Raw genomic sequence first — 15,067 nt, 5'->3', positions numbered from 1 at the left:
CCTCTATCTGTCTTTCTCTCTGTGTCTGTCTCTCTCAAATAAATAAATAAAAATTTTAAAAATAAAAAAAAACACCAAAAAAACAAGACAAAACAAAAATTGTCAGAGCCACACGTTGGGTCATGACACACCGAGAGATTGCCTTCTCCTATAACTGATGGCTAACCCCACAATGCATGATGCATATTCTCCAACTAGGAGGGTCCCTGCGGAGGGGGAGGACAGGGAGGAGGCTAACAATGGTACCAACTTGACTGTATTCACTGAGTGCAAAACTATTAAAAAAATTATTTATTAATTTTCAATGCAGGGATCGGGATGGGGTTGTGCTTTCCAGGGCCTCCAGCCACTGCAAATGAATTCCAGATGCATGCACCACTTTGTACACCTGGTTTTACATGGGTAACTGGGGAATCAAACCTAGGTCATTGGGCTTTGGAGGCAAGCACCTTAACTACTGAACCATCTCTCCAGCCCATGCATGTCTACTTTTTATTTATTTATTTTGGTGTTTCAAGGTAGGGTCTCACTCTGGTCCAGGCTGACCTGGAATTAACTATGTAGTGTCAGGGTAGGCTCGAACTCATGGTGATCCTCCTACCTCTGCCTCCTGAGTGCTGGGATTAAAGGCGTTCACCACCATGCCCGGCTGATGCATGTCTACTTCACATTTGCTTCTGTGTCTTGAGATGACACAAGTCTTATTAATCTGACCCCCTCTTCATCTCCAGTGTCTTGTTTTCTTCTCACATACTCAGGACCTTTTCTTCCCTCCACCTCCCACAACTAACCATGACTCCTGAACAAACCCCACTGGGTTGGGAGAAAAATATCAGGTAGTTTCTATTTATGTTTTTTTAAATATATATATTTATTTATTTGAGAGAGGGGGGAGGAGGGAGAATATGGGCATGCCAGGGCATCCAGCCACTGCAAGGAGCTCCAGATGCGTGTGCCCCTTGTGCATCTGGCTTACGTGGGTCCTGGAGAACCGAACCGGGATCCTTTGGCTTTGCAGGCAAACGCTTTAACCACTACGCCATGTATCCAGCCCCCTCTATTTACTCATATTTTTTTTAAATTTTTTTTTAAATTTTTTATTTATTTGAGAGCGACAGACACAGAGAGAAAGACAGATAGAGGGAGAGAGAGAGAATGGGCGCGCCAGGGCTTCCAGCCTCTGCAAACGAACTCCAGACGCGTGTGCCCCCTTGTGCATCTGGCTAACGTGGGACCTGGGGAACCGAGCCTCGAACCGGGGTCCTTAGGCTTCACAGGCAAGCGCTTAACCGCTAAGCCATCTCTTCAGCCCTACTCATATTTTTTTTCTTTCTCTCTTTCTTTTATGTTTTTTCTTTTTCTAGGTAAGGACTCTCTTTGGCCCAGGATGACCTAGAACTCACTCTGTCATCTCAGGCTGGCCTCGAACTCCCAGCACTCCTCCCACTTTTGCCTCCCAAGTGCTGGGATTAAAGGAGTGCACCATCCACACTGACTATAGTTTCTATTTATTTAATGTACATAACTTAGTTTTTTAAATGCAAACTATGGGCATTTCCTGGTTCTCATGGACATGTGGCTGGCTGTATCCTATCACCACGCAGCAGACAGGGCATGGAGACCTACCTGCTTCCAGATCGCAGATGGGGTTTGCCAAACCTTCTTGATTCTTTTCCCAAATGCATTGCTTTCTTCTTCTACTTCCAATGACAAGTCTTAAACTAAAATATCCCTGGTGAGGGTGGGATTGAGCTGGAAAAGGCTTAGTAGTTCAGGCACTTGCTTGCAAAGCCAAAGGACTGGGGTTTGCTTCCCCAGTACTTACATAAGCCAGATGCACAGGGTGGCGCAAATGTCTGGAGTTCATTTGCAGTGGCTAGTGGCCCTGGTGTGCCCATTCTCTCTCTCTCTCTCTCTCTCTCTCTCTTTCTTTCTCTCAAATAAAAAGTATTCATGAAGCTAGAAAGTCATGACCCCAAACCACAGTAATATCAAACAACTAGTTTGCAAATCCTCTCTGGACTCACAATGCCACCCAGTTGGTTATCAAGTCCTCCTATTTTCTCTTTGAGAAGGAATAGGGAAATCCTAGGTTGTTGTTTGGAAATTGCCTGGCTATACCAGGTTTGTTGAAAATAATTTCGAGGGTTAGAGATATGGCTCACAGGTAAAAGGTGCATGCTTGCAAAGCCTAATAATCCAGGGTTCAATATGCCCATTTCCCATGTAGGCTAGATACACAAGATGGTGCATGCATCAGGAGTTGGTCTGCAATAGCTGGAGGCCTGGTACACCCATTCGTTCTCTCTCTCTCTCTGCTTGTAAATTAAAATATACGTAGCTTTGATGTATAAAACCAATGTTGTAATCCCTGGGTGCAAATAAATAAATAAAATAAATAAAATATTTTTAAATCTGTCATTATAATACATCACATAAATGAGCTTAAACACAAAACCACATGATCATTTCAATAGATGCAGAAAAGGCCTTTGACAAAATACAATGTCACTTTGTGATCAAAACATTTGAGAGAATATCCATGGAGATAAGGATGGTACCAACATGTGCTGTTTACATGTTGAGCATATCCATAACTAATAAAAATATAACAAAAAAGCAAGATGACAAGTCTATTCACCCTAATGTGAAAAATATAAATAAATATATGTTACATGAAACATAAGGTGAATATTTGGGAGAAGGAAAAGATAAGGTGAGAATCAGGTGAAGAATAAACATAATTAATGGAAGAGAAATATGCTCAAATTGCAATGTCATACAAGTTAATATTTCATATAGAACTAAAACCTGTTTCATGTTAACTTAAAATAACAGAAAGAAATAATTATGGTAAAAACTTTTGAAAACATGCTCAACACTGTGCAGAGAAATTTTATTTTCCATTCTCAAGGATGAATTTCCTCTCCCTTCCATAGCTAATTCTCCCTATTTTCTCTGCATGTGCCTCTTAGAATCCTCCAGGAGGATTCTTCCAAGAATTAGATCCAGTGAGTAATGATTTTAGAATCTTAAGCATTTTTAAACAAGGAAATAAATCAGGACACTTGAGCCTTTTCTGAGTCCCAAGATCTATGTCAACTCACATAAATTTAATTACACTAAATTTGTGCAACTTTCTTTGCAGTCCATATTAACAAAAGCAAATTCCTCATTCCACACTCATTTATTGACTGTACATCTGGCAACACATAGAGTAAAAGTAACAAGAAAAAGTAATTCCTTACTTAAATGGTGGAAATGCAGAGTTTACACACAAAATATACTGCTGAATTCCAGCTAGACTCCTGAAATAAGTAAGAATAAACAATGGAGAAAAGCAACATTAAAGATGAGAAACTGGGTCTTCACATGGCGTTGGTCTGTGGGAACTGAGGAACATGGATGAAGGTCATGTTTTAGAACAGAAGTATGAAGAATAGTGTCCGCATTGATATTGAGAGACTGGGGATTGTTGAATTTGCCATGATCATTTCTTTATTGTTTACTCAGACAATGGGAAACATGGAGATGTGGGATGTTACAGGCATGAAACTGCTATGGAGCAGTGCCTGGACCACACGGTGAATGCTATGATGCTGATGGAAGTGAGGTATGTGAGGGTTCTGCCCACTGCTTGAACAATGGAGGAAATGATTCCGCATGTGTCTGCATGAGCTATGATGGGCAGTGTACCTTTCCGACATTTTCACTTCACATCCTGTTTTGGGAAGTGATGAAATCCACTTACATGGTTTTAGGTGTTGTTCATCCGAATGGTTTGTTGACATGAATCTGGAACCAAATGTGCTCAGGAGATTATCCCAGTGGTATTCATGCCTGGATATGCATGAAATCACTGCACCTGAAATAAGAGATGATCATCACAACATGTTTTTCAACTTGTGTTTTTGGCCTTGATGTAGACCTCAGATGCAGAGCCCCAGGGCTGTGTTCTGTCCTCTTCAGGCTGGAAAGAAAAATATTAGGGATATAAATATTCCCTCTAGTCAGCAATAGTAGTAAGGGCAGATATACACATACAAGCATGTGCATGTGTTGTGTTTATCTACTGGTAGCTGCTCACTACAGCTGAGCTCAGGCTGAGAGATTTGAGACATGGGGATGCTGATCAGTATCATTTTTGTCTTATTGCTTGTGATGCTGTCGGCCTGCTTCTGCAGCTTGACAGAAACAAGCTGCTTTTGGAGAATAAAGCAAAACACAGAGAATGATGGAGATATGTGGAAGGACTGTATTTTTGAAATTGGGACATCACGGAGGCCTATGAAAGAAAGAAATTTAACAACCGAGCTTCCACGGTAAGTGTCATTTTTTTTTTTTTTTTTTGCTTCTTAATTTTCTACTTGGAAGTCATGAATAATGTGTAAGAAGTCTGTATATGGGTACACTAATATGTTTTGGATCCCTTGCTCTTTTCTTCCCAAGCATACCACTTATGAATAAACCAAAATTTATTTTGTCTTTTACTGAACAGTATTTCCACAATCAAATGTATCTGATTTTTTTTTTAATATTCCAATGAACAAAACTAGAATTTGGGGAACACAATGCTTTCTACCTTGCTTCATATTAGATCCTCCTTTTCCTGACAATAAGCACCACTGGCATTTGTTCAATATTAAGTGGCTGAGACAAAGTTTCCCTTCAAATATCTGTTCATCTTTCATCCATGAGCATGGAATTCTTAAAGTCTGTGGAAAGGGAATAATTTTCTTTTATTGCCTAATTCTAGACAGACTTTTCTCATAGTTACTAATCTCTCAGATACAGGGTAGATGAGGTCCCATGATATTTCCTTCCATTCTAAATTGAATACAGAAAGAAGAAAGGTTCTAACTATTGACTGTCTTCCTCTTTTACTGTGTTTCAGTTGGACATAAGAATAGTAAGGATTTTAAATACTCTCGGTCAGGTATTTGATCAATATCCCAGCTAATACATGAATGAAGCACACAGTTATGAAAGGACTGTAAAATATTTTTACTCCTGGTAGAATAGAAGATGTCACCCAATGTTATGTTTACTTATATCCATTCTGAGATCCTAAACTAGCAAGTGTTTCTCATGGTAGTTACTCCCATGTAGTAGCAGGATTGACATGTTACAAACAGTATTTTCTTTATTTTCCACTTCTCTTTAATACTTTGTTTTTATTAGGTTGGCACTTTGTATTGATACATGAAGTGTTTGTATCATCATTCCCCTTCCTGATCCACTGAGGAACCTCTTTGGTGGGATTTCTTGCATTCACCATGTAGTTGTGGGTAATGAGTTGTGAGAAGTCTGTGCAATGCTCCTGGATATTTTCTCCCTCCCTGCGCTTCATACATTCTTTCTGCCCACTCTCCCACAAAATTTCCTGGTACTTGGTTAGTGTGCTTTATTTCTACTTTAGTGTGGAAGTCTTGGCATTCTGGATTTCTGTGTTAGTGCACTTTGAGTATCTTCAGTGTCAATCTCCATCACCCTGGCTCACATTATCAGACTGTCTGTGGGGGGAGCATTCCTGCTCATCTCACCAATTCCATTGTGTTTTCATCTGGGGCCTACCTCCGGTGCTTGGGGTGGTTCACTAGCTGACATGGAGTCAGAGATCCTGTCCTGTTGATAGATTTTGGTTTTACTTTGTTCTTGCTGCTTTTAGAAAAAGAAAACAGATTCTCCAATTTAGAATGAGATCAGGATAGGTTAATGTGTATAGCAATTATCAATTTGGAGAGATTTTGATAGCTGTAGTCTCACTTTTAACCAAAGACTAATGGATGGTTTTCATTGGAGACTATTGTCTTGGTGTCCATAGGATTCTGAATTTGCTCTGAACTCTAGCTATGGTTTCCTTTCCACTGAGCAGATCGCTTAGCTAATCAGAAAACCATTGGTTAGTTACCTAGTGTGGGTGCCCGTATTGCACAGCTGTGTACATCTTGTCAGGATATTGCTTACATGCAGCAGGGTCCTCTGATTGCTCACAGCATTGTTGGCTGCTTGCGTCCAGCATCTCATGCTGTGTTTTGAGCACTATATGGGTTAACACTATGGGAGCTGACTTCCTTCCAGATTCAGCCAGATCTCTCAATGTTCTGCAGTATTCTGCTTGGCCTTATGTGGTTTCTTCAGCAATCACATCTCATTTTTCCTCTTAGGTGGGTAATCATGCTTTGTGCTTTGACAGAATCTTGTCTTGTTTGGGGGAACAGCAATTGTCAAATACTTTAGGGTAATCCTTAAGCCAACTCTCTCCAGGGCCCATCTTACCAGATGATCCCTCCATGCTACTGCTGAGGGTTATAACTTTTAGTCTGCTATCCAGGATCTCCAATCCCCTGTGCCTTCCCACTTCCCTTCCCCAAATCTTTCCATCCCTTGTATCTGACCTTCAAGTTGCTTGTTGGGTTTGACAGTAATTAAAGCAGTTGCAGTTTAACAACATGCAGCATTTGTCTTTCTAAATCTGGGTTAATTCACTTACAATGATCATTTCCAAATCCACCCATTTTCTTACCAATTTTGTTATACCATTTCCTTAAGGCTGAGTAAAATTCCATTGTATATGTGTAGCATATCTTCATTATCCATTTGTCAAGAGATGGGCATCTAGGTTGCTTCCAATTCTTAGCCATTGTGAAACGAGCAGCTACAATCTTGGTTGAGCAAATGTATCTGAAGTGAAAAGTGGAGCCTTTAGGGTAGATGCCCAGCAGAGGAATGGCTGGCTCAGTTGGTTGCACACTTTTCAGCTTTTTCTAGAGTCTTCACACTGATTTCCATACTGGTTGTACAAGTTTGTATTCCCACCAGCAGTGAATAAGGCATCCCTTTTCCCTGAAAGCTCATCAACATTCATTGTCATTTTATGTTTTAAAGATTGCCACCCATTCTGGAGTAAGGTGGAATCTCATAGTAGTTTTAATTTGCATTTCCCTGATGGTTAAGGATGTTAAACATTTTCTTAGATAAATATTAGTAATTTTTTTTCTTGCTATTATATTCTCTGTCCCGCTTTTTGAGTGGATTTTTTCATTTTTTTTATTGCTTTCCTTTTTGCTTTCTTTGTAGATTCTGGATATTAGGCCTATGTCAGAGGTATAGCTGGCAAACATTCTTCTCCCAATCTATACATAGTTTGTTGGCCCTGTTTAGAGTACATTATCTTTATAAAAGTATTTATCTTCCTTATATTTCACTGGTTGTGTAATTGTTTAATTTCCTGGACTATTATGGTTCAGGAAGCAATGCATACATAGCATCCTCAACAAATGTTGCTAGATATACTGGATAACCATATGTAGAAAAATAAAACTAGACCCACTATTTTCCGCTGTAAAAAAATCAAGTCCAAATGGATGAAAGACCTCAAAATAAGACCTGAAAATCTAAAAGTACAGGATGAGGGCCGGAGAGATGGCTTAGCAGTTAAGGCACTTGCCTGTAAAGGCAAAGGAGCCAGGTTTGACTCCCCAGGACCCACATAAGCCAGATGCACAAAGGGGCACATGCATCTGGAGTTCGTTTGCAGTGGCTGGAGGCCCTGGTGCACCCATTTTCTCCCTCTCTGTATTTGCCTATTTCTGTATATCTCTCTCTCAAATAAATAAAAAATATTTTAAAAGAATAATAGTAATAAAAGTGCAGGATGAAAAAAAGGAGGAATTCTCCACAATATAGGACTGGCGAAGTACTTCCTGAACCATATGACTCTCACATAAAATTTTGCCATGTTGATGTGTATCTGTCAACCCAAGTCTCCATGACTTTGAAAGAACAGGATCCCTAGAGTTACTTATTTGCTAGTCTAGCCAAAATGATGAACTCCAAGGCATTAAAATACTTCCATGTGGGCTGGAGAGATGGCTTAGTGGTTAAGCACTTGCGTGAGATGCCTAAGGACCCCGGTTCAAGGCTCGGTTTCCCAGATCCCACGTTAGCCAGATGCACAAGGGGGCACACGCATCTGGAGTTCGTTTGCAGAGGCTGGAAGCCCTGGCGCGCCCATTCTCTCTCTCTCCCTCTATCTGTCTTTCTCTCTGTGTCTGTTGCTCTCAAATAAATAAATAAAAATTAAAAAAAAATAATTCCATGTAAAGTAGTTTAACTGACACTGATTTATGATGTACACACTGAAAAAAGCAGGTGTCCTCTTCCACACACACATACAATGTGGTCTACCACAAACATGAATGTATTACACACATGGACACACCAAAATACCATCAACTAGATCACTGCTGCATTTATTATTCATTTCTTAAAGCTGGGAATTTCAGGATCAAGATATGGATAGACTTACTTTGTGGTATAGGTCTGGTTTCCAGTTCATGGATGACCTACAGCTTTTTCACCAGATTCTCATGTGCTAAAGATGAAACCAGCTCTTTAAATATTTTTATAACAACATAAATGAATTTATAAATGGTCTGCCTTACACCTAGTTGGTCCCTGTTTTGTGGCTGCCATACCTCACATCAAGGTGAATGATAGCATGAGAAGTTCAGGAGAAAGCCTCATTTATCACACGTGTTACATGTCCACTGTGTTTGCTTTGACCATTATCCTGTATGAAGCCCCATCCATAATGATCACTGTGTTTCTTTTCAGTTTGCCAGTCAAAAAATATCAACACATTCTGACATTGATTTTCGTCACTGAGGAGATCAACAAGAATCCCAACCTTTTACCCAACATCTCGGTGATGTTTACCTTTTTTCCTTTCAAGTGTGATGATTCATTTAAAATTATCTTTTATGTACGTTGGATATCAAATACATATCGCAAGTTTCCTAATTATAGGTGTACATCAGTTGGATGTGCTGTGTTACTTACAGGACCAACATGGGCAGCAAGTAGCAAAATTGGAACATTTCTGACCATCTTTGATTATGCACAGGTGAGACTTTGTGATATAAAGAGTATAAATCCTGTCCCCTTTATTACTCTTCTTGTGTGCTTAGGGATGTTTCAAGTACAGTACTTGTTGTATACATATATTTTTCACATACACTTCAAAGAAATAGTAATCAGTGACTTGGTGATGTATCAGCCCTTAATTTTAAAAGATTGATAGGAGGACCTGTGGAGACATAAAAAGGGATTTCCTACAACCTTTAAACTGTTCGCTAATTTTCCATTTCCACTTATGAATTGTGACATATGACTAATAATGAGGTGAACAATAACCCTCCACCATTCTTCCCAAGGGGTAATTTATACAATTCTAATCTTAGATTGAATTTTCTTCCAATTCCCTTTATCGTGTTGGTTTATATGTTCTGTGTCCTTTAGATTCACTATGGCCCATTTCATCCTATTCTGAGTGACCGTTATCAGTATCCTTATCTGTATCAGATCGCCCCCAAGAACACAAGACTGCCATTTGCCATTGTCTCCTTAATGCTGCATTTCAACTGGACCTGGGTGGGTCTGGTCATCTCTGATGATGACCATGGTATTCCATTTCTCTCAGATTTGAGAGAAAGGATGCAAGGAAATGAGCTTTGTTTGGCCTTTGTGAATGTGATCCCATTAAGCATGGAATTATACAATACAAGGGCTGAGATGTATTATAAACAAATTGTGACATCATTAGCAAATGTTGTGATCATTTATGGTGAAATGAATTCTACACTAGAAGTGAGCTTTAGAAGATGGGCTTATTTAGGCATCCGGAGGATCTGGGTCACCACCTCACAGTGGGATGTCATCACAACTATGAAAAGAGACTTCATTCCTGACTCGTTCCATGGGGATTTCAGTTTTTCAAACCACCATCATGAGATTCCCAATTTCAAAAAATTTATTCAGACAATGAATACTTCCACATATCCAATAGATATTTCACTGATGAGATCAGAATGGATGTACTTTAATTGTTCAGACAATGAATCTAAATGTCGATCACAGAGCATGTGTTTACCTAACACTTCATTCGAGTGGAATGCAGATCAAGGATTTGACATGGCAATGAATGATGAGAATTACAATCTATACAATGCTGTGTATGCTTGGGCATATGCTCTCCATGAAATATTATTTCAGCAGGTAGATGTTCAGCCAATCATACGTCAACACCTAGTTGAGTGCCCAAAGGTATGCAGTCATCAATATTACCTTCTAAGTGGGTTCACACATTTTTAAACACTGGTGCTAAAGAGTACATTTCCAAATTATGAATATTTGTATACTGCTTCATTTCATAGGAAGATGTGAGTTTATTAGTTACTTTTGGGTGGGGAATACCTGACAAAACAACTTAGTGAAGAATGGTTTCACTCTGGCTCACAGTTCAAGTATACAGTCCATCATGTTGGTAAAAGCATGGAAGTGAGGCTATAAAAAAATACTGTGTCCATGGCATACACAGTCTTTATGCAGAGGGTGATGAATATATGTGGTTTGCCACTTTCACTGATTAGAGACCCCTGCCCCCATGGAATAATGCCACCTGCATTCCGTGTGATTGTTCCAAGTTTAATTACCTAACCTAGAAATTCCTTAGAGACATTTCCATAGACTTTTGTCCATGGTAATTCTAACTCCAGTCAAGTAGACAATGATGACAAACCATCACTGTGTGTATTCATGAACAAGAGGACAATGAAATTAATGATGTCAGTTTTCAGTGATCTGTGTTTTATGTGACAGATGAACCTGATACCATGCCCAACTGTCTTAACTATTTGAAATATAATCACAGTTTTATCAATGAAGTGTTTGAATATCAAAGTGTGATCTTGCTTTTCACATGTCAATGTACCCTGATCAGTGTGATTGACAGGTCACACGAGTTGTTAAAGAATTTTATATCACCATAGTTACTGAAGACCTTAGTACTTTAGTTAATGTTCTTCTGATTTTCATAAATATAATTGATTTAAAGGCTTGTCTCATTAGCTTGACCAAATATTTGGTGATCATTTTTGCAGCTTCTCCAAAAAGAAACATATAAAAATTTAGTCATACTTAATTTACCTGTGGAATTTCATTTATTTCACGCTATTGGGTACATGCAATGATGTTCCTAATGAGGGAAGGGATTCTGAAAATAAAAAAGAAAGGTATTACTCACATCATGCTTTATGACTTAATGTGTGTACATACTTAATTGCAAAATGATTCATCTCTTTTAGTTTTACCGCGCTCTGAAAAACATACAATTTATTAACCCTGCTGGAGACCTAGTGGCCATTAATGAGAATACAAAAATTGATGTGGACTATGATATTCTCCACATTTTGAATTTTCCACAAGGAATTGGTATAAAAGTCAAAATTGGACAGTTTTCTCCATATCTGACCCTTGGTCAGCAATTGTATTTGTCTGAGACAAAAGAGTGGGTCACAGGGAGTAGGCAGGTATGTTTTAACTAATTGTAATGCATTCCTCTAAACTTATTTTTCTTTCTTTCTGACTTATTTATTTTTCGGCTTTTGAGGTAGGGTCTTACTCTGGCCCAGGCTGACCTGGAATTCACTATGTAGTCTCAGGCTGGCCTTGAACTCACAGCAATTCTCCTACCCCTGCCTCCCGGGTGCTGGGATTAAAGGCATGCACCACCATGGCCGGCTTTCTAAATTTATTTTTATTTACTTATTTATTTCGTACATAAATAGCACAAATCATGTGGGGCAATGTGTACTCCCTCCTTATTTGATCAAGTACAACATGTTGTTTAGGATTTGCATTCCATCCTACTTGATTTTCTTTCTATCTTTTGAAAGTTATTTGGAAGCAACAAAATGTTTAATCAAAATCTGCATATCCATGACAATATAGAGTATTAAATAGGTGTGACCCTTCAGGTATATTGGAGGTTTATTAATGGTGCATTCTTTTAATATATACTTTTGAATGAAGTAGGTGAAATTCCTATCTGTTATAAGCACATGTGTGGTTTTCCTCAGATTCCCTCCTCTGTGTGCAGTTTGACTTGCAGGCCTGGCTTCAGGAAGTTCCATCAGGAGGGAAAGGCAGCCTGCTGTTTTGATTGCTCCCCCTGCCCAGTAAATGAGATTTCTAATAAAACAAGTAAGTAGATGGCTTAGGGAGTAATTCTCCAGTTTGATTGTTTTCTCCACCCATACTGGGAACTAGTATCTAGTGAGGATATGCAAAATAATTCAGAAATGAAAGTTAATTTTAAGACTTTAGACAATAGCATGTCACAAACATTAAAATACTGTTTCAAGAAACTAAATATTCAGATTAAAAATTCACAAGTGTTGTTTCAGATATATATTAAGCATTTAAAGAGGTAAGCACAAATGTTCAGAGATCAAAAATAACAATAAAAATAAACACGTATTGCTGTGGTATGAAGACTACTAGGTTGGCATTGAATGGATGCAGAGGTGTTACTTTATGTTGCCCTCTATTTTACATTGAGAAGAGAAGCAAACTTATGGAGATGAGATATTAGAATTGAATTTAAAGGCTGCAATAAATATGATCAAGGGGATATAAGTGATTATATAAATATTAACATTTCATCATTTTAATCTATGACAGCCTGTAAGGCACTCTCATACCCAGGGCACTTTTCCAGTGCACCAGAAACTAAAGTGGGTAGGTGGGGTGTTGATACATAACGTGAAAAAGGAATAAAACTGATTTTAATTTTTAAGATGTGATTGGATAGCATCATAAAAGAGAAGTAAAAGAATATTATTAGAAAGGAAATAAAAACTTTGTTTATTCATATAATATATATATATATATATATATATATATAATATAAATTCAAATTGTTTTCTTACATACAAACTTTAGTGGTGATGAATCAGTTCATTATTAACATGGAAGGTGGCTTGTTTTTTTTTTTCAAGATAGGGTCTCACTCTGGCCCAGGCTGACCTGAAATTAACTATGTAGTCTCAGGGTGGCCTCGAACTCATGGTGATCCTCTTACATCTGTCTCCCGAGTGCTGGGATTAAAGGTGTGCACCACCACGCCCAGCTTCGAAGGTTTTTTTTTGTTCATTTGTACCTGCTGGCCATGTTATATGTAGCAAATAAAATGGAATTTATGCCTATATAATATAGACTAACTTTTATATGCTTACACAATTCCTAACATTGCATCCACATAAATTTAGGAAAAAAATGATTAAGAAAAAATGAGTTATAAATGAAAAAAAAATGTCCTTGATGGAAATACTGAACATGGGATAGCTAATTCTTCTTAATCCTATTTTGTGATTCAATATGATCACAATCAAAAATTTTAAACTTGGACTTCCTGTCAAGATGGCATCTGTCTAACCTTACCTCACCTCATGGGGAAGAAAAGGCAAGACCCTTAAGGTGTGTGTGGGGGGGTATTTTTGTTTAGAAGTTTGGTGATTCTAGTAGTCTGCCAGAGGGAGGGTCTGGAGGAAAAAATAGGGTCTCTACTGATTCCCACACTCTGGGGTAGCCCAGCAGTCCCCTGAGCCCCTCGAGCAGCGATCCTAGCTGCAGTCCCGTAGGAGGTCCTCCTGCACTAAATGCCAGCCAAGTGGACCCAAGCTAGCGGGCAAGGTCCGCATCCCTAGGCTTTCCCACAACCAGGCGGATTCATGGATGCCATCCTTGTCCTACAGTTCCCGTCCAACCTTGCTGTCCCCCAAGGGTGCGCGATCAACTGTCTTCCAGCCTAGCTTTTCCATGCGGGCACACGTGATTGCCGCACCCCCCCCCCCCCCCAGCCTTCCTGTCCCCTGCAGGTTCACGCGATCACAAGTCCCCACTAGCCTGGGCGCACGTAATCGCAGTGCCCGCAGTCTAGCTGACCCCGTGGCGCATAATTGCCGTCCCCCACCGCAGCCTTGCTGACCCTGGCAGGAGTGCACAATTGCCCTTCCCGCCCAGTCTTGCTGAGCCCAATCTTAGCACCCACTCAGCCTTGGTGTCCCACACCCCGTGCATGGTTGGCATCGTTACCCAACCTCGCTGCCCCCTCGCGCACATGATTGCTGTCCCCTCAGCCTCGCTGTCCCTCCTGGGCGTGAGTGGTACCCCCCCACCAGCTTTGCTGTCCGCGGCGGGTGTGTGCAATTGCCCCCCCCACCCAGCCTTGCTATGCCCTCACTGACTCTTCTTGAGAGCCTCTACAGACTTTTGGGCTTGTTCAATTTGGTTCATGTTTTCTAATCCTTTTTCTGTATAGTTTCCAACCATCTGTAGATTTTTCCATTTTCACATCATTTTCTAATTTTCCTAATGCTTCTTGGACTTAATACTTGTATTTTTTTATGTCTCCATTGTCTTTAGCCAGCTGGTTATTGAGGGCCTCTTTTTCCTGCCCAGCCTTGCCGTCACCACGTGTACACAACTGCCATTACCCCAGCCTTGCTGTCCCATGTGATCCTGCCTGATTGCCGCCCCCCCCCAAGCCTTGCTGTCCTTCCTGGGCATGTGTGGTCGCATTCCTGCCCAGCCTTGCTGTCCCCCACGTGCACGCAATCTCCTTTCTGGCCCCATCTTGCTGTCTCCTGCGGGTGCGTGCCAGCCATCACCTTTCAGCCCAGTCTTGCTGTCCCCTGTGGGTGATTGCGCAACCCAGTCACTGTTACCCCCCAGCATTGCTGACCCTGTGGGTGATCACCAGTACAGTCTCTATTCTCACCCAGCCCATCTGAGCCCAGTGTGCAATTGCCACCCAACTGGCTGTTGCCCCATCCTACCACCAAACAGGGACCAGGCAAGTGTCTCCACCCTGGTCTTTCTGAATTACACGGGTGTTCATGGTCCCACTCCCCACCAAACCCCCTGCCCCTGGCAAGCAGGCTAGCATCCCACACCCTAGGCTTTCTGAAACATGGGTAGACCACAGAGAAAAAGGAATAGCATGAAAAATCAGATGCAAGTAAATCCAGCTAGTTTGCCCAGTCCTACAAAGAATGTCTCTAATCAAAACATAGAAGATACAATAGGATCAGAACCTCAACATGAAGAAACAAACTATGCAATCTTGGCCAAGCAAATAGCAGAACCTGCACAAACTCAACAAAGGACCAATAATTGTATGAATGGTATGCTCACTAGATTAGACATATAAACAAAAACAGAA

General features: G+C 40.2%; 1 protein-coding gene across 1 annotated transcript in view; it reads left to right on the top strand.

Moving 5' to 3' along the window:
- LOC101601711 (vomeronasal type-2 receptor 116-like) overlaps nt 1–15,067 on the top strand; it is a 91,653-nt gene that overhangs the window by 70,890 nt on the left and 5,696 nt on the right. The window contains exons 10-15 of the mRNA XM_045139640.1: nt 3,532–3,613; nt 4,185–4,322; nt 8,620–8,908; nt 9,304–10,107; nt 11,148–11,372; nt 11,922–12,045. Of these exons, the coding sequence (XP_044995575.1) occupies nt 3,532–3,613; nt 4,185–4,322; nt 8,620–8,908; nt 9,304–10,107; nt 11,148–11,372; nt 11,922–12,045 (1,662 nt within the window). The remainder of the gene's footprint in view (nt 1–3,531; nt 3,614–4,184; nt 4,323–8,619; nt 8,909–9,303; nt 10,108–11,147; nt 11,373–11,921; nt 12,046–15,067) is intronic.

Source organism: Jaculus jaculus, chromosome 23, assembly GCF_020740685.1.
Source record: "Jaculus jaculus isolate mJacJac1 chromosome 23, mJacJac1.mat.Y.cur, whole genome shotgun sequence".
Lineage (NCBI taxonomy): Eukaryota > Metazoa > Chordata > Mammalia > Rodentia > Dipodidae > Jaculus > Jaculus jaculus.
Note: the sequence above shows the minus strand (reverse complement) of the source record. Positions and strands in the feature narration are given on the sequence as shown.